Source organism: Nannobrachium achirus (genome assembly GCF_963921795.1).
Source record: "Nannobrachium achirus genome assembly, chromosome: 14".
Taxonomy (NCBI): Eukaryota; Metazoa; Chordata; class Actinopteri; order Myctophiformes; family Myctophidae; genus Nannobrachium; species Nannobrachium achirus.
In genome coordinates, this window is record NC_137821.1 from 34,365,969 (window position 1) to 34,393,400 (window position 27,432).

The window sequence follows — 27,432 nt, forward strand, 5'->3', positions numbered from 1 at the left end:
TTTTTTCCCTTCATAGCCTCATTACAGCTATATAAAGTACCAAAGGAAAAACACCTAGGTGATATTAATAAAAAGGGAAGACAAAGGTACAGTAGTTACATTGCAAAACAGGGGGTTTACCCGAAAATATATGTTTTAATGTGTTTAATCCCAGTGGGACAGAATCCTCTTTGCAGATTCTTTTATAGTGGAAGTGGATGGGATTTTTTTCCCCTTCATAGCCTCATTACAGCTATATAAAGTACCACAAAAAACACATCTACGTGATATTAATAAAAAGGGAAGAAAAAGGTACAGTAATTACATAGCAAAACAGTAGTTTTCCCCCGAAAAATAAATGTTTTAATTAGTTTAATCCTCTGGATCAGAGATAGAAAGAGAAGCGCATTGCATCTTGGGTACTAGGAAGAGGACAGAGAGAATGTTTCTCCTCACATAATAGGCTGGCTTTTCGTAATTCTGCCCATTTAAATTATATGTACCCAATCGTGACTCTTAGACCATTGATAAGGTACATGTGAACTAGTTTGTTGAAGCTTATTCGTTATGATGAGCGAGATCGCTTGACGCTTGCCGTCGCTATCACCGTACCGGCCGATCTCCGTGTCGCGCACTGCGGACAGTTTTTGAAAGCCTGAAGCAACATTCTCCACTGCACAAACTCCACCCCCGATAGCAAAAAGTGAATGTTTTTTTCTGGTTGGCCAGTCAGGGAGTCTCAGGGACCAATCAGAAGGCTGACAAACGGTCTATTGAAAGGATACTGTCGTAAACAAACACGTAACAATATGTCAAGCGGGACAGCCATATACAGATTCACACACTAATGCACAGAGGCTTCAAGTCTTTAGTCTTGATTTAAAAACAGAGATAGAAGGCAAACACCTGATACTGAGTGGTAGGCTTTTCCAAGGCATGGTCACCCTAAACAAATCAAACCCTATATACTTCATTGACCGGGGTCCCCCAGGGGTCTATACCACAGTCTATGGTCTATACTAGGTCCCCTCCTTAATTTATTCCCTCTACAACAATCCTAAAATCCTACCAAAAATAGCTGATCTACAAGTTTACAGCTGTGAGCTTGTAGAGGCTATTTTCACAGAATGTTCACCTACTGTATAGGCCATGCTGTGGTGGAAATGTTTGACACATTTCTATTTTTGCCATGGATACAAAATTGACATAATAAGCTAGCCCCAAATGACCATTACAGGGCCTGTGAGAATGTACAAATGGAACAAAATGGACCCTGGTCCATTTGGTTCCATTTGTACATTCTCAGAGTTAGGGGTCCTTGAAAATAAAAGGTTTGAAAACCACTGTACTAGTGGACTCCTAATGTGCCATACAGAGTCATAGTAAACCAGCGTCATACATATTCTGAAAGAAGAAAACCTGGCAGTCAGTAATTGGGTCTCATGTTCAAAATAAGAACATTATAATGGTGTGTAAAAGCAAAATCAAAAGTTTTCCACAGACAAGTTTTGCCACGGACACATTTGTCCATTTATGGACGGATATATTGATGACCCCTGTTATTTTCCACGGGCACATTTGTCCATTTATGGACGGATATATTGATGACCCTGTTATTACGACATATCCAAAACAGGGACGCTACGGTTCAAGTGGTTAAGCTTTAACAAAGTACAAATGATCAAGCGTTGGACGTTTCGGCCGGAGCCTTCCTCAGCGTAACTATCATTTATCACTCTCAGGAAGGCACATGCGAAAGGTCCGCTGCTGTTGCGGCGTCATTAAAATAAAAGATCCCAAAAGGACTTTCTGTGAGTGCTGGTGATCCTTTGTACTAGTAGTATCTTTTCAGCTCTGTGCACCCGATAAGAGCACTGTCAACCAAGACGAGTGCTCGCATTCTCCTTTTTAAGATTTAACTAAGACTATGGAGCAGCCAGGAACTACTGTAAATGGACAGTGACCGTTTTGTCAGAATGAGGACATAGTAGATCAGAAACGGAAGAAGTGGCCAACCTGTTAAGTGCTTTAATAATAAAACCTTCAAATGGATACTGCGGAGAGCCGGTGAAGAGAGGCGCTAAAGCCACTCCATGACATCTACTGTATGTCATGGAAGAAGACTTGACCTTCAAGAGCTTTGAGAGGTGTCCTGAATATTTTCAGCATGTGTAGTATAGATGCAAAACTCTGGCCGTGTCAATGAGGAGACCATGTTAGACATCTTGACCATGAACCTGTTTAAATAATTTATGTAACCTTACCTTTATTCCCGATTTGAACGTACTCGCTTTCAAACAAATCTGTGCAGTGATGGGAGAAAATGGACAGGAATACATCAGTGGTCAGCAGGGAGGGATCCGCTTTAAAGATCACGCTAACTTTATCAGTTTGATTTACAAACACACAACCAGACTACAATACTATTTAAATCCCTGAGACCTAGACTATAAAACTGACAATTACTGGACATACAGAGATATGGTTTGAGAGACACCAGACCGGCCTCGTGGCACGGGCGAGGCGCACAGGCGTATGCGATAGCTCTGAAGCCTGCGTTGTTTACACCATTTCATCTGCTGTGTTTATAAAGTAAACAAATGTTTATCTGTCTTTTCCTGATGAATCCTTCATCGACGACATTGTTCTACAAACTAAGTAAACGTTCATTACTGGAAGCCAGGAGAATATGTGTAATTTAGGGATGCCCACAATGATCATACTTCTAGTCATTCTAATTTGTGACTAACAGTATTTCATGGACAAATAACGTTTCATCTCATGTATTTTTGTAATTGAACAAATAAATACTGTAGATATAGGTGTACATTGTTCCATTTTCTCTGTTGCAACCTGTATAATATCAAAGGACTCATACAGTAGTTATGTTAGTTATTTAGCTGTTATAAACTCCTGGTGACTGAATACAATTGTTAGTTGACCAAATTCTAATTCTAAGACATTTAGTTGACTGATTTACCTGGATGCATGTGGGTGTTGTCATCGATACCCAGCTGGCCAGTGGTCAAGCTTAGTTCTGAATAAGCCTCTCTCTGATGGGTAAAAATAAAAACAATATGACCATTACTGAACAACATTAGAGAAACTCACTGGACCATTTCCATGACCTAGCATCATAATAGCAGACACTGCTATATACAGGGTTTTATGTACGGTATCTGCAAGTTGTTCCAATGAATCCAATACAGTTGTTATTTAGCCCTAGTTAATACTTTTCATTTGGTTAACTATTTTTAACACGCACACTGACACACTTAACCACTCAACCACTTTTTTTAGCACATTCTAAAAGAAATGAAATGGCAAAAATAGCAGTTCTTGCTTCTCTTGTTAATACTTATTGGTTAAATATTTAGAAACACGCTCACTTTAAACTTTTGTTATCTATCTATAAATGCGACAAATCTCTGTCTGTCTGTTTGTTTGTTTGTAATCCGCGTATCTCGAGAACCGTTCGTCCCACCGGCTTCAGATTCGGCACGCGCGTTCCCCGCCGCCGCGCGGAGTGCAGTGCCGGGCCTCGACCCGACCCGACTCGCGGTTTTCCGAAACCGGCGCGAAACGTTCGGAATCTCCTTATGCGGAGCTGATTGTTGACATCAGCTGTTCCGGAGGAAATCGGCGCAAGCGCTGACTCATTGTGACATCACTTCATAAAAGGCTGTGACATCACGTACGCCACATGAGTCAACAAAAAATCTCTGTGAATGTGTATGTATGTATGTGAATCTCGAGAACCGTTCTTCCCACCGGCACATGCTTTCTCCAGATATAGGCATAAAATGAATCCCCGAATGCGGAGCTGATGTCTGACATCAGAGTTTTCCGCAACCGGTACTGTGTGTGCAGAGATCTCCACATATGGGCATAAGGGGACAAAGGCAAACAGATGGTCAAAACGGGTCCTATGACAACAGGTATATTGGGGTTTGCATTAAAGGGTGGGGACAAAGGCTAACAGATGGTCAAAACGGGTCCTATGACAACAGGTATATTGGGGTTTGCATTAAAGGATGGGGCATTCATGGGGTCCGCTCCAAAAAAGAAAATAAAAGAGACAAAAACTAACATAAGACAAGCGACAAAGCGTGGGACTGGGAGGATGACTTGAATGATGCAGATTTAAGCAGGCTGTGTATTCTGCTTAAAGAAGAAACAAACAAAAAGCGACAGAGATCTCATATATGGGCATAAAATGGACGCAGATAAACAGATATCTCCATATACGGGCATAAAGGGACACAGACGGACAGATACAGAGATCTCCATATATGGGCATAAAATGGACACAAATAGACAGATATCTCCATATATGGGCATATGGGCATAAAATGTATGTGAATCTCGAGAACCGTTCTTCCCACCGGCACACGCTTTCTCCAGATATAGGCATAAAATGAATCCCTGAATGCGGAGCTGATGTCTGACATCAGAGTTTTCCGCAACCGGTACTGTGTGTGCAGAGATCTCCATATATGGGCATAAGGGGACAAAGGCAAACAGATGGTCAAAACGGGTCCTATGACAACAGGTATATTGGGGTTTGCATTAAAGGGTGGGGACAAAGGCTAACAGATGGTCAAAACGGGTCCTATGACAACAGGTATATTGGGGTTTGCATTAAAGGATGGGGCATTCATGGGGTCCGCTCCAAAAAAGAAAATAAAAGAGACAAAAACAAACATAAGACAAGCGACAAAGCGTGGGACTGGGAGGATGACTTGAATGATGCAGATTTAAGCAGGCTGTGTATTCTGCTTAAAGAAGAAACAAACAAAAAGCGACAGAGATCTCATATATGGGCATAAAATGGACGCAGATAAACAGATATCTCCATATACGGGCATAAAGGGACACAGACGGACAGATACAGAGATCTCCATATATGGGCATAAAATGGACACAAATAGACAGATATCTCCATATATGGGCATATGGGCATAAAATGGACCCAGAACTATATCTGCAGTGATCTCCATATATGGACATAAAATGGACGCCGACAGACAGACAGATACAGATATCTCCATATATGGGCATAAATGGACACAGGCAAACAGATGGTCAAAACGGGTTCTATGACAACAGGTATAATGGGGTTTGCATTAAAGGGCGGGGGATTCATTCCCTATTTACATCGTTCCCGAGTTGGCCAGGTCACCGACTAGACGCTGGGCCGCCCTTCGGGCGGCCCAGCTTCTAGTAATAATAATACGCTTGTAGATCGGCCATTCATGCTACTCGTGTGCGCTACCTTTACACAACATTCTTGTACGACGAAGTAGAGCGAAAAAACATACAAAGTTGAAACATGGATTATGGAGATGTGAGGCCTCTGCCCGACAGCAACAAAGTTCAACACACACACACACACACACACACACACACACACACACACACACACACACACACACACACACACACACACACACACACACACACACACACACACACACACACACACACACACACACACACACACACACACACACACACACACACACACACACACACACACGACAGTCAGGCCCCTACCATCTGCCGGACGTCCCTGACATTGAGTGGCACTTGGATCAGTCCCCAGTGGCTCCTTGCACTGACCTCCACACAGTTATCATGGTTGGGGTTCCTCATGCTGATGAGTACCTGGCGAGCATGGGGAAAGGCTGCGTAAAGCACGGCACGCCAAGCGCCATTCTTCCCCATCGTTTAAAGACTGTTTACAATGAACTGCTGCGAATAATTCGATAAGTCAAATTACCTCCAGAAAATCCTTGGGGGCATAAACAGGCCTGAAGCGACTTAGATCTGACCAGGAAGACAAGTGAATGCAGGAGAAATTACACATGAGTTCATGTCATTTAGCAATTAAGTACATAATGTGAATGACATACTATGTCTGGCTGACATAAAACTAGCTTTTCACTGCTCTCAATAAAAGATCTCAGCGGAAGCTGTATGCAAAGTACAAATGAGGCTTGAACCAGACAACATCTACAAAAGTCATGGTGATTCCTCCAGCCATCGTGAAGTGAGACTGTGAGCCAAATACTGTGCAAACAGCACAGCAGCCCAGAGAAGGGGTACGTTTAGCATTGGGTGGAGAGGTGGAGGAATTCCTGTCGTTATCGCGTCTGGGGAGTCTGGACAGCCTCTACTGTATGCTCACAACCCCTGGTGTTTATAGCCTGTGGACGGCACACAGCTCTAAATGTTATCATACCCTACTGTGTACAGATAGCATTGTTAGGACACTAGTGGCTCTTTTCAACTAAAAGAGCCAAGTGAACCAATGCCGTGCCGTGTAACACATTTCACGGTTTCTGGGTTTGTTGTACACAGCTACGGCTCAGTTTCAGATATGGTTCTCAGGTCCTAATTTTGTCCGTGCTCCCCCTCTTCAAGGGAACTTCTGATTAAAACGGAAACGTGAACAAAACAAAAATCATCACAGGACTTTGCAGGTTCTGGAAGATTTCAGGTTATGGAAGGTTCTTGGCTTAGCCTACGCAGTCATAAATTGCCAGAGGTTACACCAGGGACGTGCTGGCCATTGGGAAAAGCGTGACAACTCCCGAACGGCCGGTTCATTCCCGGCCGGTCCAGGCCAGCCATTAGGAAAAAAATAAAATGTCAGCCTTCGTTTCATTTTGGGGGCTGGGCGGCCGACAAAGTAAATTGTCACTGTCGGGCAGAAACCTTGCATCTCCAAGTTTCAAATTTATAAATTTTTTCGCAAAGCAAAGCCTGCTTCATCATACAAGGCCGTTGCACAAAAGTAGTGAAAACAGCAGATCTACAAGCACACAACGCCTCGCACCCGCGAGGCGTTGTGTGCTTGTAGATCGGCTGTTTTCACTAGTTTAAATCATTTTTAAAATGATAAATACAAAACAAACGGTTTGGACATACAACGTTTCCACCCGACAACGATGAACTATAACTCATGTAATTGGCCCACTGGCTTGTCACTTGTCATGATCTGAAATGGCAAATTTTTGAGTAGCAGCAATGAGGGCCTCTCCAACTCTTTTTCCCGGGCTGAATCAGGGGCCCAGAACGTCCCTGGGTTACACCGTGTGCCTTGCACAGGTTTGAAGAATGGACGTGGGTGGATTCTCCTCCTAAGAACCAGGCCTTTTCAGCTACATGACAATGCCCTCTGGGATTTAACATCCTCGCTTAAGATATGCATGCAGTGATGTCCTGACAGTTCTTGTCAGCAAGTGAAGCGACACTATGACAACCTGTGAGCGAGTAGACGCTTATGCTAATCTCAAATACACCAGCGCCTTACTTCTGCCCCAAGTAGACTCTCATCTAGTGCAGTGGTTCTCAACCTGTGGGTCGGGACCCCCAGGAGGCCCCCCAAGTTATTTGGGGGGGGGGTCCCCAGATGATTAACTTAATGTGCAACATTGTTGTCTCACTCAACAGTAAACAAACCAACATGAAGTTTAAGAGTATAGTGGGTATATGAACATTTCTACAATTAAAGGACTTTTTAATACCTCTAAAATGACAAATTAAACATTGGCCAAATTGTCAAATATTAGAGGCAGAAATTGTTCACAAAGCGAGGCGTTGTGAGCATGTAGATCTGCTATTTTCACAATAGCACAGTGTTACACAAAATGTAATGCCTCAATTCTTAGTGCTCGTCAGGATGGGGGGAGGGGTCCCCAGTTAAAATATGATTATTTTGGAGGTCGTGGCATGAAAAGGTTGAGAACCACTGATCTCGTGAAGACTTATGAGTGTGTCCAAACCTGGTTCATCGGTGCCCATCTCGTTCCATTTGTTGGTAAGCTCCTTCTGCTCCACTACAGGCCTCTGCAGAGCAGGAAGAAACGTGTCAAAGGTGTGTCCTGTCAATACAGCCCAGTGGGCCTAAAACAGCAGGATACATCCAGGATAAGCATTTAGTTGACCCATTTAGGCCTAGAATTATTGAATGCTTTAACCAGTGAAAAATAGCAGATATACAAGCTCACAGCGCGGCACCGAGTGCCGCGCTGCGAGCTTGTAGATCTGCTATTTTTGAAAAAGTCGTGAAAATGTGCGCAAATCTTTGAATATATGTATTTTCAAAGCGAACGTTTGTAACTCAAATTTTGCTTCTGGGGGGTCCCTGGAACTAAATATTTTGAGATGGGGGTCCGTGGCCAAATACATATCATTTTGGGGGTCCTTCACATGAAAGGTTTTGAGAACCACTGACATAGTAGTCTCTCAAGAACAGACTAACTGAGCTCCAGTTAAGTGAAAAGGACCTTTTCTTTGACGATGGCTGGCCAGATTGCTGACATAGAAACATAGGTTTTTCAAAAAGTCTTAGAAGGATTCAAAAGACACTTATAGAATCGGTTCAAAATTATAATTTTCACAATTTTTCAAAAATAGCAGATCTACATATATACATATATAGATACGTATATCTGCTATATCTGATACGTATATCTGCTATTTTTCAATAGTTAAAGAATAAAATAATGAATGATACACAAAATGTGGACCCGTTCTAAATGGGTCAAATAAAAACAAACAATGAAAACACCAGGAGGTGCAAACCCTGCCCAAACCAATTTATCTTGTTCCAATGTAATTATGACCTTGACCTTTTTGTCCCAAAGGTTAATCATGTCGTCTGTGAAGCTTAATGATCATTACAGGATAAAAAAAAGGCCCCACGATGTAAAAGTTCAAGTTCAATAGTTTATTGACCTTTCAACAAAGAGGTCTTCTTCAGAAAGAAGCTCCATAAAAGCCTACCGGTATTTGTTGAAACGTTGATAAACTATTGTCCATGTTTCATGGAAATCTGCCCTTCTGCTCTACATTTTTTACCTTGACCTTCATGGTGACTTTACCCTTTGACCTACTCGACCCAAAAGTTAACAGCTAACTATGCTTTGAGCGGAGCTTAGCTACAGAGTTAGGTAACACAGCTCACAGCTTAAGCGTGAACAAGAAGGGCAAAGAGAAACCCAAAAAGTGAAAATACAGTGGAAGGGTACAATGAGAAACAAAATGCCATTACACCAGGAAATAATGATGTTTCCCAAAAGCTACAACGGAGAAATCATTTGTGAATATGCTCAGCCTTGATTGAAAACACATTTTAGGCACCTTGCGAGCCAGTGGGACTTCCAGCTCTGTACACATGCTGTTTAGGCTTTTGAGGATGCGTTTCTCCCAGCTTGCCTGTCGAGGAGAACACGCACACGCACACACACACACACACACACACTCAGTGGCAGAAACGGTGTTTCAAAGAACTTAGTGGTAAAATGTGGACCACATCTCCCACATGGGAAGACAGAAAGGACAGTGTCACATTGAGTGATGGAGATAGGAAGAGACAGACTGACCTGTGCCTTGCGCATGTATGCCAGAGGCTCTTTGAGGTGTTCTGGAGGGACTGCAGGGTGGCTGGGGGGAGGTTTGCTGCATCAAGCAAAAACAGTAGTGCACAAAAACATTAAATACCAAAAACTATAGTATATACTGTAGTGTACAAATACAGTGTGCATATATTCATACATACAAGAACCGGGTTTCCTGCAGCACTTTACAGGCCAGGCGCCCCGCCTGGCCAGAAAACCCCCCCGCCCCCCCAAGGGTATAAAAAAAAAAAAAAAAAAAAATTCAAAAAATTTTTTTTTTCAAAAAAACTTTTTGGACCTCCAACAATGTACTAGGCATGATCGCGATCGCGAAATTGCATGTTTAACCCCCATACCAACCCTATCTTTCAAACATGGCAGCCATGTTTGTTTACATTTGAAGAAAACATAAGGGCTGGTATCTCCTGAATGCCTGAACGGATTTCCAAGCGAATTTTTTTGTTTGAAAGCTGTGAAAAGCGTGTACATGCATAGTGCATCATCTGTGCACGAATTCGTACACCAGCGTGCACACTATTTTTTTAACCCTTTGGTGGCGAACCGGCAATATAAGTTATTCAATGTTGAATAAATGTGGATGATAGCATGTAGTTGTGTTTTCCGTCATCATGGGCACATTCATGTGTTTTTTATAGGGCAAAAATAAGAATTAATATTAAAAATTAAGTGAATTAATTACTCAAATTAATTAATTAATTATCAAAAATTTTCGGCGCACGCGCGAAGACTTTTTCCTGCAGGAAACCCTGAACCCCTTGTTTGTATATTTTAGTTGTACGTAAAAAATATATTTGTGTTACTCATCTGAACCTCAATTACTATTTTGCTTTATTTGCTTGTTTGGTTTTTACAATAAAGAATAGTTTTAAACATTTCTAAAAGTGCAATGAGATGAATAAAAAAAAGGGTCTTCATTTCATTTTAATTTGTGAAAACCCTTCTAATTGTACGCTGTCAGAGTTAAGGGGAGACCTCGGAATGTGAACGTTTGAGAACCACTGCCCTAGTGAACTCCTCTAAAGCGAGTCTACCACGTGGTTCCCGTCTAAGCCCACTTATCATCGTGCCCCAGACACGCTGCATGACTCACGGTCTCCCTGTGTTACACAACTTTCACCCCAAATATAAACACCCTACGAGACATCGAGTTGACTCGCGCCCAACAGGGGGAGGAGGGGATGGAAGTGTTTTATATCACCCCTAGAGAAAAAAACTGTGGGTGGAGCAGCTTTAAAGGTGTTTCAATCTATGACAAAGTCTAATTTATAGTCTGTAGTTTGAAGGTGTCGCTTCACTTGCTGTCGCTGACAAGATTATTGTACTTTCAAGCTATCGAAAATGTATTCCCGTCGACCCGGCAAGCAACTGTCATGCGATGGATTATGCATTAAGATTAAGGAAGACAGGGAATATACATTATGTATATCTCTACCGTTCCATCCATGTGAAACGGTAGATATCACTGTACAACAAACAGTTTAGTGGGTGACATGCTTTTCCCTGTTCGAATTTAATAGAAAGTGCATGTTGAAATAGCCCTGTGTGACTGTGTAAAAAACTGAACTGATGGACTGCTGTTTAATTTCCCATTGGAGAGCTGACCACAGATAAGGGGAATCAAACGAAAACTGAAACAGACGATAAGAAGAATCAAATAACACAGAAATGCATGGAGCATATTAAACACTGTCTTCGATGTCTGACAGAGACAAATGGGTCCAACCCAGACAAACACACATCTCATATCCATAAATTAGGTGTCAAACCAACCCTTCATTTGATTATACAAACAAGGATATTGGTGCAAACAGAGGTGACGGTGGGCCAGCGATAGGCCAAGAGGGCTGGGAGTATGCAGGTCTGCATTACAATTGGCAGGAAATGCATTGTGACTACGTGTACAGTATGTCAGAGGACTTGGAGAAGAAAGGTATATTGTTAAAAGTTTAGAAATGGAATTTTGGGAAAACAAATTTAAGAATGGGTACTCATGTACCTAATTTGGAAAAACTGGACCCAGGTAAAAGAAAAAGGGTCATAATATCAGTCACAATTTTGATTGGTCTAAAGTTGGACCACATATTGGGAAATCCAATAATTTTCTCAAGCTGGCAGGGCCGCCCCTGGTGTGCCGAATAGCAAAAGCAAAATTCTAACTGATGACACTTGCGCGATCTGTATTCTATCACTCGTTTGCAAGTCACATCAGTGTGGGTGAATAAACGTTGTGATACTGCCTGACTGCTATGGAGCCTGCTGCCTGGCTGGGCTGCAGAGAAGAGTACCTTTAGTTGCACATGTGCAGTCAATTCAATTCAATTCAAAGGGCTTTATTGGCATGAGAAAACATACGTTTACATTGCCAAAGCAGAAGTGTACACAATACAATACAATCAGAACAAAATATGTACAGGTGAAAACAGTTTTCATGCATCACGGTAACGTGCAGGCAGAGCAGGGATATATACAATGGTTTTTAAGGTGGTTGGGTTTAAGGTGGTTGGGTTCCAAGCAGTCTCTCGAGAAGGCACAGACTGTTGCCTCACAAAATGTTTGCTATGGCTGAAAGCTCACAATAAAATTGGATTTTTGCACAGCTTGGAGTGTGCGGATGCTGCTTTTTTCTTATATTTTGATTTTATTCAGCTGCAGCACCGCTGCATTTTTTTCACTTTTCTGACTAGAAATCAGTCCATCTGAAGATTATTAGAAAAAGCGGACACCCCACCTGCCCCCATTTCTGTTTCAGCTTTGCAATCACATAAATAAGTGTTCTGAAATATATTTGAAAAATGTATTTTCTAGAATGGAAATGACAGACAGACAATATCTTCCTGGATATGGAGGAGCAGGTGTGCTTCCTCTGGTGGGGATGATTGGGTGTAAATATGAAGCAGCATGTGATGTAGCGGCGTACCGTCCGCCATTGTTCCCTTTTAATGGGCTCTGATGAAGGCTCTGGCCGAAACGCGCTAGCAGCTGGAGGTACGGAAATGAACTGCGTAGTTGAGCCAACCAACCGTCTTGCATTTGTATTTATTTTTGGAATTCCGTTGTTTCCATCTCAGTGTTTCTTTTCTCTTTTTTTTTAAAGACGATAGCGTCCTGTGTGTAGCAACTTTTGTAATTACCGACTCTCTGTAGCCAGGCATATAATAGATAGAAGTTGTTTTGCATAATAGACTAACCAACCTGTGGTGGTATGTTTTAATTTGTACTATATACTGTTATATAGTATAGAATGTCGGGACAAATCATTTGTAATACCAAAGACACAATGTGGAAAAGAAAGGTGGCATGTGCCTGTTTTTTGCATTTAAAAACAAAAAGGACTTATTTTCTATTAACACATCGGGTGCCCACGTGGTGTCTACGCGTCAATCTCTTTGATCTTTACGAGTGCCCAACGACGCGTTTGACGCGTTGTACAGTAAACTATACTGTACTGTAGCTACTGCACTTGGCTACCGCGGTGATGAAACAACTCCATTTCCCAACATGCAGCGCGCAATTACGTCACCCGGACGTGCTGTGTGGCTCGTTGACTTCCTGTTTACCGGCTGCACAAAAGTGCTGTTTTCTCCGGATTCCCTTCCTTTTTCATTTTTTTCTCAAAACGGCAGCCTCTTCTACATGCCGTAACACAAACACTGTGGCTTAGAAATGATAAAAAATGGTCCTGACTGAAAGAAAAGATTTTCGCGAAATAAACAGGACATACTCGGATTACATTTACTCGGATTACTTTTCTCGCCAGTACTCTCGCCGGTAGGTAAAATGACGCGTTGCCATGGGCACCAGCAAATTAGACGTCAGAGATCACGTGGGCATCCGATGTGTTAATAACACTCCCATGAAACCTTGAATTCATGGAGATCTAGCCAATAATGTGATGACCGGTGAAGACCGGCAGTGTCTGTTCCAGTCATCAAATTATTGGTTTAGTTAGTACAGGGGTCTTCAACGTTTTCAGGCCAAGGACCCCTTAGTTGAGAGAGGGATGAAGCAGGGACCCCCACAACCTTTTCAGAGATTCCATATAGTTTCATCGTTTGACAGCACAATCATCATTGTATTCTGGATTCATGTCAATTTGTGTTTTCAGATATTTAACCACTTGAACCGTCAATACTTAATAAAGTTGACCTTTCACTATGTACTTAGGCTGCTCTTTTTCCCCTCTACACCAAACCTCTTTGCCAAAAATAGCTGATCTACAAGCTCGAGCTTGTAGATCGGCTATTTTTCTCAGAATAAGGACACTAGGGTTCACATGGTTAATATAAAAAAGAAGAAGAAAAAAGTTTCTATCACACAAAGATTTGGAGGACCCCCTATAGTAACTTTGAGGACCCCCTAGGGATCCCGGACCCCCTGTTGAAGACGCCTGGTTTAGTAATTTGCCATGAATTCAATGGCGTATGTAAAAATGTTAGAGATGGACCGATTGCAAAATTCTTGGCCGATACCGATCCACCGGTTTTATGAAGGTCTGACCTGCCAAAACCAATTTTTCCGATACCGATTTCTTTAGCTAAGAACTAGGAAATAGGGTTGCTCCAATACCCTTTTGTTTCAGGCCAAGTAGGCCTACAAGACATACTTCAATTTGAGTACCAATAAGCTAGAAGAACACTAATGCCAAATCAATCACAATAGTACAATATCCAAAATCACAGACAATATCCAGTCTAATATGACCGTCTGGACTAGGCAGGAGGAAAGCAGGTGACGCATGCTTTTTTCCCCCCTTCTTTTTGGAGACGACATTGACACAGGATTATGGAATATATCCTTATATTGCAAAGGTAATCAGCACCATCTGTATTCTGTAGGCTGCCTCCAAGTAGACTGGCTGCTACTTGCTAATGTTTACGTCACAGGACCGAGCATCATGCTGTGCAGTGCAAGAGATACAATTGGCCGATTTTGGCATATTTATGTCAGTGACCTGCCGATCACCGATTTGGCCGGTTTGATACGATACCTGCCGATTTCTGATATTGGCCGATACCGATGTCCATCCCTAAAAAATGTGTCATTTTTGGGGTGAACTACTGCTTTAACAAAAATTCTATAATCACTCAAAGAAGGTTGAAAGTCACTTACACGTGCATTTCTCTATATACTGCATTCTGTAGCTTTCTTTCCAAACCTGTAAACATAACAGTGTTTCTGTGTTGTTGTTTGAAGTAATAATAAGAATGTGGCCACATGCATTAACAGAGACAGTATTTAGAAATAGCCAAAAATGATCAAATGTGACATTTACCACTTGGCAACATGCTTACCTGATGTTTTAAGGAAACTGCGAACATCCTCTTTAAGGGATTCCAATTTTATCTCAGGTTGGTGTAGACAGTCCTAAGTCACATAAAATAAGTTAAAAAAAAAATTAAAAAAAATAAAAACATTATGGACTGTCTTAGGGGTGCAACAGTTAGGCTAAACAAACTATATGATTTAATATATTATTATTTTTTAAATATCGATGATCAATCATTTACTTTGTGTCACTATAGGTGATAATAAACTTGTATAATCTCAGAGAGTGTCTTATAAAAAGACAGAAAAGTAGCCGCACACACCGTAGCCAAAGTGCCAAAGTTTTATTATTGGACACAGAGATTAATTACCAACGTTTCGGCAGTATAACTGCCTTCTTCAGGGTATGATAAATAATAAATAAAAATAAACTTGTATAAAACAAAATGTTATAAAATGATATCTGGTAAAATGAAATACAAGCTCATAGCTCACAATGTGTCTGTCAGGATGCAAAATGTTCATATTTTTTTACGATTTTTGCATGATGACACTGTTTTGCTAAATTATAATTACAATTATATGCTACAAAAAGCACGCGTCTCAATTATTCAATGAATCGGAAAAGCAATCAATAGAATAATCAGATAAAGACAAATAAGAAAGGATTTTGCAAGCTGGTCAGCTGTTCGAGGTAAACAACTGACTCCGGACGACATTCGCGGTTGAACACCTTGCAGAGCAGAGCTAACGTCAACTCACTTTGGCCTGCCTCTCAATCTGAGAGTGCAAATGGCTTCCTTTCAGTCGCTGGACAATTTGAGCAATTGTCATCGATAACTCAGTTCCGTCAGCCATCATTTTGAAGGTGTTTCTTTGTATGATCACAACAGGACAGTCTGCTTTCTGGAATCCATCGAGCAGCCGACAATGCACCCGATCTCTGCAGTGGTTACCTTAGCAACTGTGGAGCGCTGTAATGTTATGTGCTGGACCTGGAGAGAAACATGAGCATCCGACATTTAGTTCCTAGCTCCACCCACTGCTTTTCAGTAGCCTACAACTTTTCTAAGAATACATTACAGGCAGTGTAACATTTGATTTATTTGATTAAGTTGCAGGAGAAATTGTTTAAAGTGTGTGTGTGTGTGTGTGTGTGTGTGTGTGTGTGTGTGTGTGTGTGTGTGTGTGTGTGTGTGTGTGTGTGTGTGTGTGTGTGTGTGCGTGTGTGGGGGGTAAATTGTAAATCTGACTATCTCAAGGCGCATTTCCACTGCAGGGCCAAGCCAGAACCAGAACCAGAACTTTCCAGAACCAAGAACTTTCAAGAACCTGTGAAGTTCCAGAACCAAGTTCTGCTTTTGTTTCCATATAACCAGACCCAACCAAGGAAGATCAAAGAAGGAACGGACACCAACGTCATTTTCGTCATTTCAGGCTCCATGGGACGCCGCCATGACACTTTGGCCACCCAAAATTAACATTAGCGTCTATGAGCACTTCGTCACTTCCGCCACCCAAAAGTGGCCACCCGGCGTGCCAACTTCCGGGTGTTGTCTGTTCCTTGTAGATATTCCTTGGACCCAACCGGGAAGCTCCACTGGTAGCCTGATTTGGCTGAGACAAAACAGCTGGTCATTTGAACAGCAGCACATTCGGGAATCTAAAATCTAAAATAACAGCTCAGCTGTAGTAAGAAATACGTCTGGATAAAAACATATATAACAATAGAACGTTCAAACAACCTGCTATTATAACTGTACTGAGCGTTTGCTCGGTACGCTGCCTGTGCTCTAGGGAGAAGCACCTCCTTGCTCCCGTGTGTGTGCGTGTGCGTGCGTGCGTGTCCACAGTGTGTGTACACGACAGCGCGAGCCGCTGTTTCCACCGCGTGGTCCACGTTGAGCTTTGCAATCCCTTTATTTTAGTCCTATTTTCATTGAACGGAGTGAGCGCATATCACACTCGTAAAGATTATTAAATAATTAATGCAATGCGATGCAATGCAAACAGCGTCTCTCTCTCACACGCGCGCGCACACACACTGTGTAGTGACACAAGGAAACAGGCATGTCCTGAGCCTTGCGAGTCGTGCGAATGAATGTAGAAGTGTAGACTGGCGTCGCGTCCATACTGTTTGTGTGTTTCTGTCTGTCGGACTCGGAATAGGATTTTAAAAATGACGGTGTTGTGTTGTGAGAGATTTGGGATTTCTCCCAGTTCTCCTCTGTGTTGTGTAGTCTCCGCTCGAGCGGCCCGGCTCAACCAATCAAGAGCATGAGCGCTGCTAGCCCCGCCCATAGGTTCCCAGAACTCAAGTTTAGTTCTACATCAGGAGCAGGACCGAAAAAAGGTTCCAGGAGGTTCCAGGAACCTCGTCTGGAACCGGGCCGTTCGCAATGGAAACAAAACCAGAACCAAAAAAATAGGTTCTGGTTCCTGAAAGTTCTGGTTCCACCTTGCAGTGGAAAAGCGCCTGTCTCTCTGATGATCCTTGAAATAAAGTGTTTCAGAATCACTGCCATGTCAGCCAGGCAGTCATCACCATAGAGACTGTAGGGTCATCACTCATCAACTTAATTTGTTTCCAGCCTTGCCTGTGTATAATAATAAGATTATTTAGTCAACTGAAACGTTAATCCATCCTGACAGCCTTGAATAAAATGCCAAAACAGGAAACTATAGCCTACAGGCAGCTTGAATACATGTTCTCATTGTTCTGCTATAATCAGATATGGCTACTAGCGTACACACACGCCAGAGATACGCGCATGCAGGTACAACCAGTAGGCCTACAATCGAATACTATTCACCATATTCCTGGCCCTCTCTACGGAGGCTGCCATTTTCTTTTACAGAGGGCGCTAGAGAGTTTTTCTCTGTGTGCTGCTTCAAAAAACATCTTTTCACTTCCTCCCAAGTAAGGAAGTGACACGGAATTGTCTGTTGCCAGATTTTGCCAAAGAAATAAGCCCAACAGAAGCAACGAGGCTATTCTACTACTTTACATTTACAATTGAAAATAGCAGATCAGCAAGCTCACATTGCGACACATTGTGAGCTTGTATATTTGCTATTTAAAAAATATTGAGGGGGAAAAAAATAAATTTGAATATTTTTGAAACATTTTGACAACACAAATCTGTGTGGAGGTGTCTGGCACCACATATTTTCAGATGGGGGTCTGCGACTGTGGATACATATGTTAATCTGGGATCCTTGATATGAAAAGATTTGGGAACCACGGGTTTAAAAAATATTAAAGTAAAGTAAGCCCAATAAGCAACTATTCTATTTTTTTAGAGACACAAATTGCTTATTATAAGCAGACATGGCAACCCAGGTACATTCAGAGCCCAGAGCATAATTTAATAGGCTACAAAAAAATAATAAAACTCATGTCAACACATGTGAATGATGGCTGTGAAGTGAGCTGTGCTATTTATGAGCTAATTATGGGACCCTGGGCATACAACAAACTTTGAGCCTTTTGTGCCGACTGCCGAGATGTAGGCCATAATTACCATGTGTAGTCCAGATGTAGGCCACGCTTCAGTTTAGGCATGGCCAGGAAATCTTTTAACACGTTTTACCCATCCTTTTTTTTTTTTTTTTTTACCGGACAAAGACAGATTTTGTTCCAGGAGCACAACTCAAAAATGCAAATTAAACTGTGTTTCGGTACAAGCCTGCAATCTGCAGATTAAGAAGTCTACCCAAAAGTAGCCTTTATGAAGCCTGGTTAGGCAGGCAGGTAGTTCTACAGCGAGGAGCCCTGACAGCAACATGGTCACCTCACTCAACTGTTGGCTTCAACCTCCACTCCACTGTCTGCAGGACCTCTGGGACAGGCTCTCATAACGCATAACGCAACATTTGAATTAGGGGCCAGGCCGTGAGGTGCCTTAAAGTAGGCTAATCAATACAATATCAACATCAAATTTCCTAAAATAGGCGGTTGGCAACCGGTGCTCAAAGGGACGGACGGACTTCGGATTTTGGGCGGTTTCAGAAGAGGGTTTGGTTTGACGCACAACGTGCGCGGCTGCGCGCTGCTAATTGGGAAGAAGCGCACTTGCAGACGAGAGCGCACGGAACGGAACGGCACGGCACTGCACAGTACAGTACGTGTCCCTTGGTTAAATAGGCTGTGTATTCTGCTCAGCATCCGCGACACTGACAGGAGGAGGACATAGAACTGTCATCAGACTCTCAATTCTTTCTTTGGAACCTTTTAAAATCAGACTATGGCTGATGTTCCATGCGTGGGCTGAGACGTTTCTTTCAACGCGTTTTTGTAGGTTACTTGAATTATATATGCACTGTGAGTGGAGCTTTGAAGCACATCAACCATGGAGTTGGAGACGTTTACCTTGCACGATATGCTTATTATAAATTCTACTGATTTAAACAAGATTTTGTGCAGCCTTGGCATCAAGAACATTTCTGACTGCGAAAATGAGCAGGGTTCCTCAAACGAATCCAAAGGTAGGCTGACGACTATGAGCTTTATTTATTTTCTTTCTTTCCCCTTGTAGATCTTTAACTCTTGAGAATGTAAAATTAAACTATAAATGGACCCGTACGGGTCCATTTGGGTTCATTTAATTACGCTTTCAATAGTTAAATTATTGGTAAACATCTGCATTACTCAATTTACAAGAAGTCTACACAATTGGAAAATGCACCAATTATTTCCCGCTCTCTTTTTTGTTCTATCCAGAAAAGATAATGTGGGCTAAAACGTGAGCGTTTTTCAGTTAGGCCTACATATGATTCCTAATTTAAAAACGAAATGGTATTCAACTGTTTGTTCGAATTAGTTATTTGTCGGCTAGCCTAGGCTACATAGTTACTCCAAGTCCAAAGTGATCAATTTGATATTTTTGCGAGTGGCTTTGTGCATCTTTTGACTGGTGCGCAAAATGCGCATATTACGCATGGTTCAAATGGCAACTCGATTTCGGGATTTTAGGCTACAATACGGTGAAATGTGTTTTAATTGTTAGTTGTCAGAAGTAAATAGCAACAATCATTTGTTCTAATTCTGAACTGAATTAATTACACAATTAGGCATATACAGTAGGCCTATAGATCATGTTTGCCTTGTCTGCATGAAATGTGTTTTCAGAAGAAGACATTGATAGTGATGAAGGCTGTTTACATTTAATGGTGTTTTAATGCATGTCTGAGACATTAAAACAATATTTAAACCATGATTTAAATAGCAAAAAATAAACATCTAATAGCCATACCACCCAGAGCAGACATGGTGTGCTGATTTGAACTGGTTTGGGCACATGTGTAATTCAGCTGCTACAACATACATTGGGTAAGGGTTGTGCTGTCTGATGATATGTAGGCCTATTGCAATTGTCAGGGAACATGATGTAGTGTCTGTTTGTCTGTATCTGTCAGTCTATCCTTTCATTACTGGTGTCATCCCCACCTTCACGCGTCTCTCAGACATCGACCAGAAGGTGCGGATCGTCCTGTACAGCCTCATCTTCCTCCTCAGTGTCCTCGGCAACAGCCTCATCATAGCCGTGCTGGTGAGGAACCGCCGCATGCGGACCGTCACCAACCTGTTCCTGCTGTCGCTGGCCATCAGCGACCTCATGCTGTCCCTGATCTGCATCCCCTTCACCCTCATCCCCAACCTCATGAAGAACTTCATCTTCGGCACCGGCATGTGCAAGCTGGTCATGTACTTCATGGGTGAGTGGACAGTATATAGGGGCCGCAACGGTTGCACACCAAACATCCTCACTGTTAGTTTAACACTGAGAGTACAACATTGACCCAAATGAACCCCTCATGAGGGTTCATTTTTGTCAGTTTGTTACAAATGGTTCCATTTGTGCGCCCTCTGTTTTAAATCAGTGGTTTTTAACCAGTGGTCTGGGGACCACCACTGTTCCTTGAGGGGGTTCCAGGTGGTCCCCAGCTAAATGAGGGAGAGTTGGTAATCCTTATTGATCTTTAACTCTTGAGAGCGTAAAATGAAACCAAATGCATTACTTAATTTACAAGAAGTCTACACAATTAGAGATGTAGAAAAATAATTATTTTGATCAACATTTGTCTCTTACCTCTCCTATAGTACCGACATCAATACAGCATGGAATTGTGGATAAAATCGTATCCACCGATAGTGGGTCTGAGAGGCTAAATCTCATCAAATGGTGGTCCGTGGCTCAAATAGTGAATACATAATGGATCTTTATATGAGGGTTGAAACTATGAACACTGAGGATTTTTCTGTTGATCAGGATGGTTTTGTGTCTCAAGGGGATATATTGGTATTTGAAATGTCTTTTGGTTCTTTTAATTCCCAAGACATGTTAAACACTCAACACTGTGGAAAAACGTTTCTCTAAAGTGGCTTTGAAAATATGTTTTATCATACATGTATGTAATGCAAAACAATACAAGTATAGGGTCATTTGACAATAATGTAACATTCTACAGTCTCTGGCACTGGCTAAACTTATAAATGCTAAGATATGACATATCTAACAGTTCAGTAGTGTATTGCCTTATTGAGGGAGATCATATATTATAGTGTTTTGCAGAGGCGCTAAACAAAGACATCTGGGTTATGGCCTGTGTATTGTTCAAAGCTCTGTTTCTCTCTGCAGGAATGTAAACTGGCTAATGCTCAGTGAATAATAACCTTCATTTCAGTGAAAAACTAACAATCCAGGAAAAGGTCCAGGAATGGCTTCTACAACCAAATCTATGAATAATGGATTTTATAAGCCCAAATATAATGTACTGTATAAAATAAATCTGCATTGATGGAATGAGAGTAGTCAAGTATGAAATGTTCCTATTTGAAATTCTGAGCGTACCCTGAATGGTGCGTGCTCTGTATTCACCCAGCTGCATTGAGGCATATTAATTTATGTTTTATTACAGCCAGTGCAGCGACAATTGTTACCTAAAGTAAGCTATGCAATTTCTCTCAAAGTGTGGTTTAAAAATCTGCAAGACTTCATGAGGGCCGCCTAATGACGGTGTGTGTGATATCTCCCTCACGATTGAATTTGGTTTATTACATCGCTAATCACATTTTCTTCATTAACTTATGCACAACAAAAGCCTGAGCATTAATTTACCTCAGATGTAAATGAATGCCCAGTACTTCACTGTGTGTGAGGCCACTGGGATCCCAATTCTCAGTGTTTCAGTGCTTCCTGTTGGGTGTGTGGCGACACCGTGGTGCTGCCAGCCACGGCCGATTATCTCATTTGTCTACATGTCGGATAACGTGTTTATGTGGCCCTCCTCCGCTAGGATCGTACACCACGATAATGTGGATGTATTTATAGGACTCAATGTTATTATTACTGAGTTTGTTAACACTGCACTGTAACAGAATGGGCTGTATATTATATCCTGTAGTGCAGGGTGTCCTCTGGCTCCATACAATAGTACATTTCAATGTGACAAATCGTTAAAGTGCCATGACCTCACCAGCAGTCAGCATGACAACGTGGTGCTGTTACATTGGCAAGTGCCTCTACCCACTTAAACCCTCTATATGTTGTTAAACGGACATGATTTGCAATGGTGCGCTCCTTTTTCACTCTGCACCAAATCTCTTTGCAAAAAAAAAGCAGATCTAGAGCTTGTAGATCTGCTATTTTTGCGTTCCCCCCGGAATAGGGATGCTGGGGTTCAAATGGATAATGATTACTTAGCAGTGTCCAGACTGACAAAAAGCCCAATTCAAATCATGTTTAGCTAGCAGTGTCCAGACTGACAAAAAGCCCAATTCAAATCATGTTTAGCTAGCAGTGTCCAGACTGACAAAAAGCCCAATTCAAATCATGTTTAGCTTCCAAAAAGGCAAAACTACCCAATCTGACTAGTTTATGTCTGTGCAGTCCACCAAACTGTTCTCAAGACAGAACACAGATGACTGATGTCATGTTTGAATCCAAATCCTATTCTCAACATAATCATGTACTATTATGCAGTTATTCATGTTTGTCCATGTAGCAGAAGAAAATAAAATATTATGATTTGATTAACAGTATGTTTATTACAATCATCAAATAAAACTACACATTGAGTCACGCTGCTAGACAGGCCATAAAGTCGTCTCTCTGCAACAGAGAGCTTGGAACGATGGCTATAGAGTGCCAAGACCTGTAATAAGGCGCTCTCTTTAAATGTGAAAAGCACTTCTTCACTCCCACGCTACCTATGCTGCTGCGCCACTGGTCAGATTGCAATCACTGCTACTCATCATTCCTGCATTCCCTCCTCCCCCACCCCATGGAGCTGTCCTGTAGACTCTGATTCTAGATTTCCCCTGAGGGACGTTTACTATATCCTCTCTCCCTGTTTTCTCTGCTAATCTTTAAGGTGTACAGACAGTATGCTTGCAGAGAGTGACAGGTTCAGAGTCTATTAGACATCAAGATCCAGTACAGTACTTACAGCCTGCCTCTCAATAAACTAGTAAGATGCCTCAGGGCGACATTTAGGGAGAGGTCGCGCCATGTTTTGGCCATCTGGCCAGTGATGTATATTGGACCCCAACATATTATGGAGACCCCTGGTACCCAAATATGGAGATCCATATATATGGAAATCCATATGGATCCATATGGAGATCCATGTACTGTATATGGAGATATGCCGTAAGACCCCAAACATGCTTAATCAGTTATTTGTTATGTGAAAATCCTATGGCGTCTATCACATCTGACATCATACATACAATCCCTTTTATGCCCATACATGGAGATCCCTGTCTGAACCAGCCACACAGATATGGGCTGTCTTTCTCAACATATGGGCATTCCCATAAAAAGTCCTGTTAAATATGGCTTAATATTGATGACCTCAGGGATCTCCATATATGGGCATAAAAGGGATTCTGTTAGAGTGGTTCACATGACATCAGAACATACCGGTACAGTCCCTTTTTTTGCCCATACATGGAGATCCCTGTCTGAACCAGCCACACAGATATGGGCTGTCTTCCTCCATATATGGGCATATATAAAATATATGCCCTTATAGGACTGAGGAGGTACACATAAACACGTTATCCTACATGTGATGATAATCGGCCGTGGCTAGCAGCACCTCTGTGTCAGCCACACACCCAACAGGAAGCACAAACAGTGAAGTCCTGAGCATTTCATTTACATCTGACAGTGTAATTTACACTGTCAGAGGTAGATTAAGGCTCAGGCTTTTGTTGTGCATAAGTTAATGAAGAAAATGTAATTAACGACGTAATAAACCAAATTCAATCGTGATGGAGATATCACACACACCATCATTAGGCAGCCCTCGTGAAGTCCTGTTAGATATGGGCTTAATATTGATGACATCAGGGATCTCCATATATGGGCACAAAAGAGTTTCTGTTAAAGTGGTTCCCATGACATCACAGTGATGTCAAAGCGTGATGTCAGAGCGGCAAACCCATAGACCGTAAAAAAGTGTACACGTCCAGACAGACAGAGTCATCATGTGCCGTTTTCACATTTGGACCTGAAAAATACCTAAAAATGTCTTCTAAATCCTAACGGTTTTCTGAAAAACGTATGTTGCTATATCAGTGGTACTCAAACTTTTTAATGTCAAGGACCCCTAGAATTATATGTATTTCAACGTTCCAGAGACCAAGAGAAAGAAAGATTTGAGTTAAAATGTTCGCTTTATAAATACATATATTCAAATATTTGCCACAAATTGTCAAGATTTTTCAAAAATTGCAGATCTACAAGCTCGCAACATGGCACTCGGTGCAGTGCTGTGAGCTTTGTGCTGTGAGCTTGTATATCTGTTTTTCTTTTAGTTAAAGCATAAACTAATGGTTAAAGTGGTTAAAACCTAGAGTGACGCGGATGCGTTCCCGGTCTTAATGTGGTTGTTTTGTCTTTCCCCCGGTCTGTCCAGGAGTCTCGGTCAGTGTGTCCACCTTCAACCTGATGGCCATCTCCCTGGAGCGCTACAGCGCCATCTGCAACCCGCTGTCCTCCAGGACGTGGCAGACCAAGTCCCACGCCGCCAAGGTCATCTCGGCCACCTGGGTGGCATCCTTCGTCCTCATGCTGCCGTACCCCATCGCCAGCACCCTGAAGCCCTTCGTCCGCTTCAACAACAGTACGGGGTACATGTGCCGCCTGCTCTGGCCCCACGACGTCATCCAGCAGTCCTGGTGAGAGATGTTATACCTCTTGCCTGTAATAGTCGCGCAACACATTCTCGCACTTGTTGCGTCAAACTGGTGACTACTTGGGATAGGGTTTGACCACGCCTCGCTCGATTGATGCGACTCCCCTGCTTCAGGCATTGACACGATGATGGGACGTCCTGTCGCGACTTGCATGTTGGCGAGGATGGGTGATCTATGATTGTCTGCCTATTTGTATGAGACTCGAACGCCATTGAGTCGTCAGAAGCAGACTTCTCACCAGGGACGTGCTGGTCATTGGGAAAAGCGGGATAACTCCTGAACGGCCGCTTCATTCCCGGCCGGCCATTAGGAAAAAAATAAAATAAAATGTCGGCCTTCGTTCCATTTTGGGGGCTGAGCGGCCAACAAAGTAAATCGTCACTGTCGGACAGAAACCTTGTATCTCCAAGTTTCAAATGTGTAAATGTTTTCGCAAAGCAAAGCCCTGCTTCACCATACAAGGCTGTCGCACTAGTTTCACTAGTTTAAATCATTTTTAAAATGGTTTTGACATACAAGGTTTCCACCCGACAATGACGAAATATAACTCATGTAATTGACCCACTGGCTTGTCACTTGTCATGATCTGAAATGGCCAATCTTTGAGTAGCAGCAGCGCTAGAGAGAGATCTCTCTCTATAGCACGCAATGAGGGCTTCTACAACTCTTTTTCCCGGGCTGAATCAGGGGCCCAGCACGTCCCTGCTTCTCACTGCTCGGCGTGGCTACTCGCTCGCCTAGCGGCTTGCTAGGGGGTTCCTCACAGAGCTAAAGTAGGTGCACCTCCATTGTTACTTGCGCAAGCAGAGCGTGCAAGTACTGCGATCGGTTGGGTATGTATGTCGGTGTCCTCCTTTGTTTAAGCCCGTAGTCCAATCAGGGTCCAACGTCATCATTAACAGCCAATGAGGGAACAGCATTTCTGGTGATGTCACTGGCATCGCCAGTGGTGATGCCACCTCATGGCTCGCTCTGCTGGCGCCATACATGGCCTACTTGTGCACAAGAAGCAAGTAGGCAATTTGACAGAGTGCAGTTCTAGTTTTAAATGTTTACTTTTTAGTGGACACGACAGGGGATCCCCTACCTTCCATGGTCAGCTTGTATTGAATAGACATATTGTATTGTATTGACTTTCATGAGATCATGTCTGCACTGAAAGAGAATAATGTCTGCACTGAAAAAACAAACAAGCACAAGAAATCTTCTGTTGATCTGTCAGTGCTAGATGCTGTAGGGATGTAGTTAGGCCTCCAGTTGGATGAGATGTGACACATTGAGTGACTGATCTTCCCGTGACTAATTCCCATGACCTACTGACACGGGTACCGATTGCCCTTTCATGACAGAAGAGCTCATGTCTACAGCTGCACTGAAAACACAAGAGGTACATTTTCTGTTGCTCTGTCAGCGCTAAATGCTGTAGGGATGTAGTTAGACCTCTAGTTTGATGAGATGTGATGCACCGAGTGACTGATCTTCCTATGACTCATTCTCATGACCCACTTAAACTGTCCCCTTCAGGTATGTGTCTCTGCTGCTCCTACTCTTTCTGATCCCTGGGATAGTGATGATGACAGCCTACGGACGCATTTCTCTGGAACTCTATCGGGGAATCAAGTTTGAGCTACACAGTAAGAAATCTAACAGAGGTAAGACAATTACTTGGGTTAACGGCACTATACATTTCCTCAAAAATTAAATGATCAATGGGGTGCTTGTGATGACATTCTCCTGGCCTTCCCTCTGACAGAGAGACAAGCGAGCACTGGCAGTATTAAACCGGGCGACAGTGACGGCTGTTACCTCCAGCCTTCCAAGAGGAAGAGCCTGACCTTGAGCACGGCCAGTGTGGGCAGCAACGGGGGCAGCGGGGCCAGCAACACCGCCACCAAAGCCAAGCTGAGGCGCGTGTGCAGCAACAGCTCCACGGCCAACCTGATGGCCAAGAAGCGAGTCATCCGCATGCTCCTGGTCATCGTCTTCCTCTTCTTCCTCTGCTGGACGCCCGTGTTCGTGGTCAACGCGTGGAAGGCCTTCGACCGCCAGCTGGCCGACCGCCTGACGGGGGCTCCCATCTCCTTCATCCACCTGCTATCCTACGTGTCAGCCTGCGTCAACCCCATCATCTACTGCTTCATGCACAAGCGCTTCCGCCAGGGCATGCTGGCCACGTTCGCCTGCTGCGGCCGCAGCCCCGGGGGCGTCGGTTCGGCGAGGTCCGCCGGAAGTGTCACGGCCAGAGGCGGAGGGGGGTCGGCAAGAGGAGGGCCGAGAGGCAGTGACGAGAACGGCCAAACCCCGAGCGGCGGCAGCTCACGCTTCACGTACAGCAGTGTCCGCGGATCAGCTTGGAACGAGTTGACTTGAATCATCCGACAGACATCCGTGAAACTTAACTGTAGATCACTGGCTCGAGTACCAAAACCTCAAGACGTATTGAAAAGTGCAACCTGGTTATTAAGTGAGGCCCTCGAAGTGCTTTATGTGACTTGTTTATGGCCATATATGCTGCTTTCGCTTGGAGTGTGAGATGACGAGGGTGCAGAGGTT

The 27,432-nt window shown here is 42.9% G+C and overlaps 2 protein-coding genes across 2 annotated transcripts in view; one reads left to right on the forward strand and one right to left on the reverse strand.

Moving 5' to 3' along the window:
* Positions 1–15,533, reverse strand: part of tbc1d19 (TBC1 domain family, member 19) — a gene marked incomplete at its 5' end in the record, with an annotated part of 48,170 nt that extends 32,637 nt beyond the window's left edge. The window contains 10 exons of the mRNA XM_080741743.1: positions 2,244–2,282; positions 2,960–3,032; positions 5,536–5,646; positions 5,762–5,808; positions 7,770–7,833; positions 9,130–9,204; positions 9,372–9,447; positions 14,517–14,562; positions 14,699–14,771; positions 15,435–15,533. Of these exons, the coding sequence (XP_080597869.1) occupies positions 2,244–2,282; positions 2,960–3,032; positions 5,536–5,646; positions 5,762–5,808; positions 7,770–7,833; positions 9,130–9,204; positions 9,372–9,447; positions 14,517–14,562; positions 14,699–14,771; positions 15,435–15,533 (703 nt within the window). The remainder of the gene's footprint in view (positions 1–2,243; positions 2,283–2,959; positions 3,033–5,535; positions 5,647–5,761; positions 5,809–7,769; positions 7,834–9,129; positions 9,205–9,371; positions 9,448–14,516; positions 14,563–14,698; positions 14,772–15,434) is intronic.
* A 3,491-nt stretch (positions 15,534–19,024) lies between these two features.
* cckar (cholecystokinin A receptor) lies at positions 19,025–27,249 on the forward strand (the record flags this gene model as incomplete). The annotated part of the gene is made up of 5 exons (XM_080741537.1): positions 19,025–19,160; positions 20,139–20,390; positions 24,600–24,861; positions 26,404–26,531; positions 26,633–27,249. 5 exons carry the CDS (start codon positions 19,025–19,027, stop codon positions 27,247–27,249), a joined length of 1,395 nt encoding a protein of 464 aa, XP_080597663.1.
* Positions 27,250–27,432: the final 183 nt, after the last annotated feature.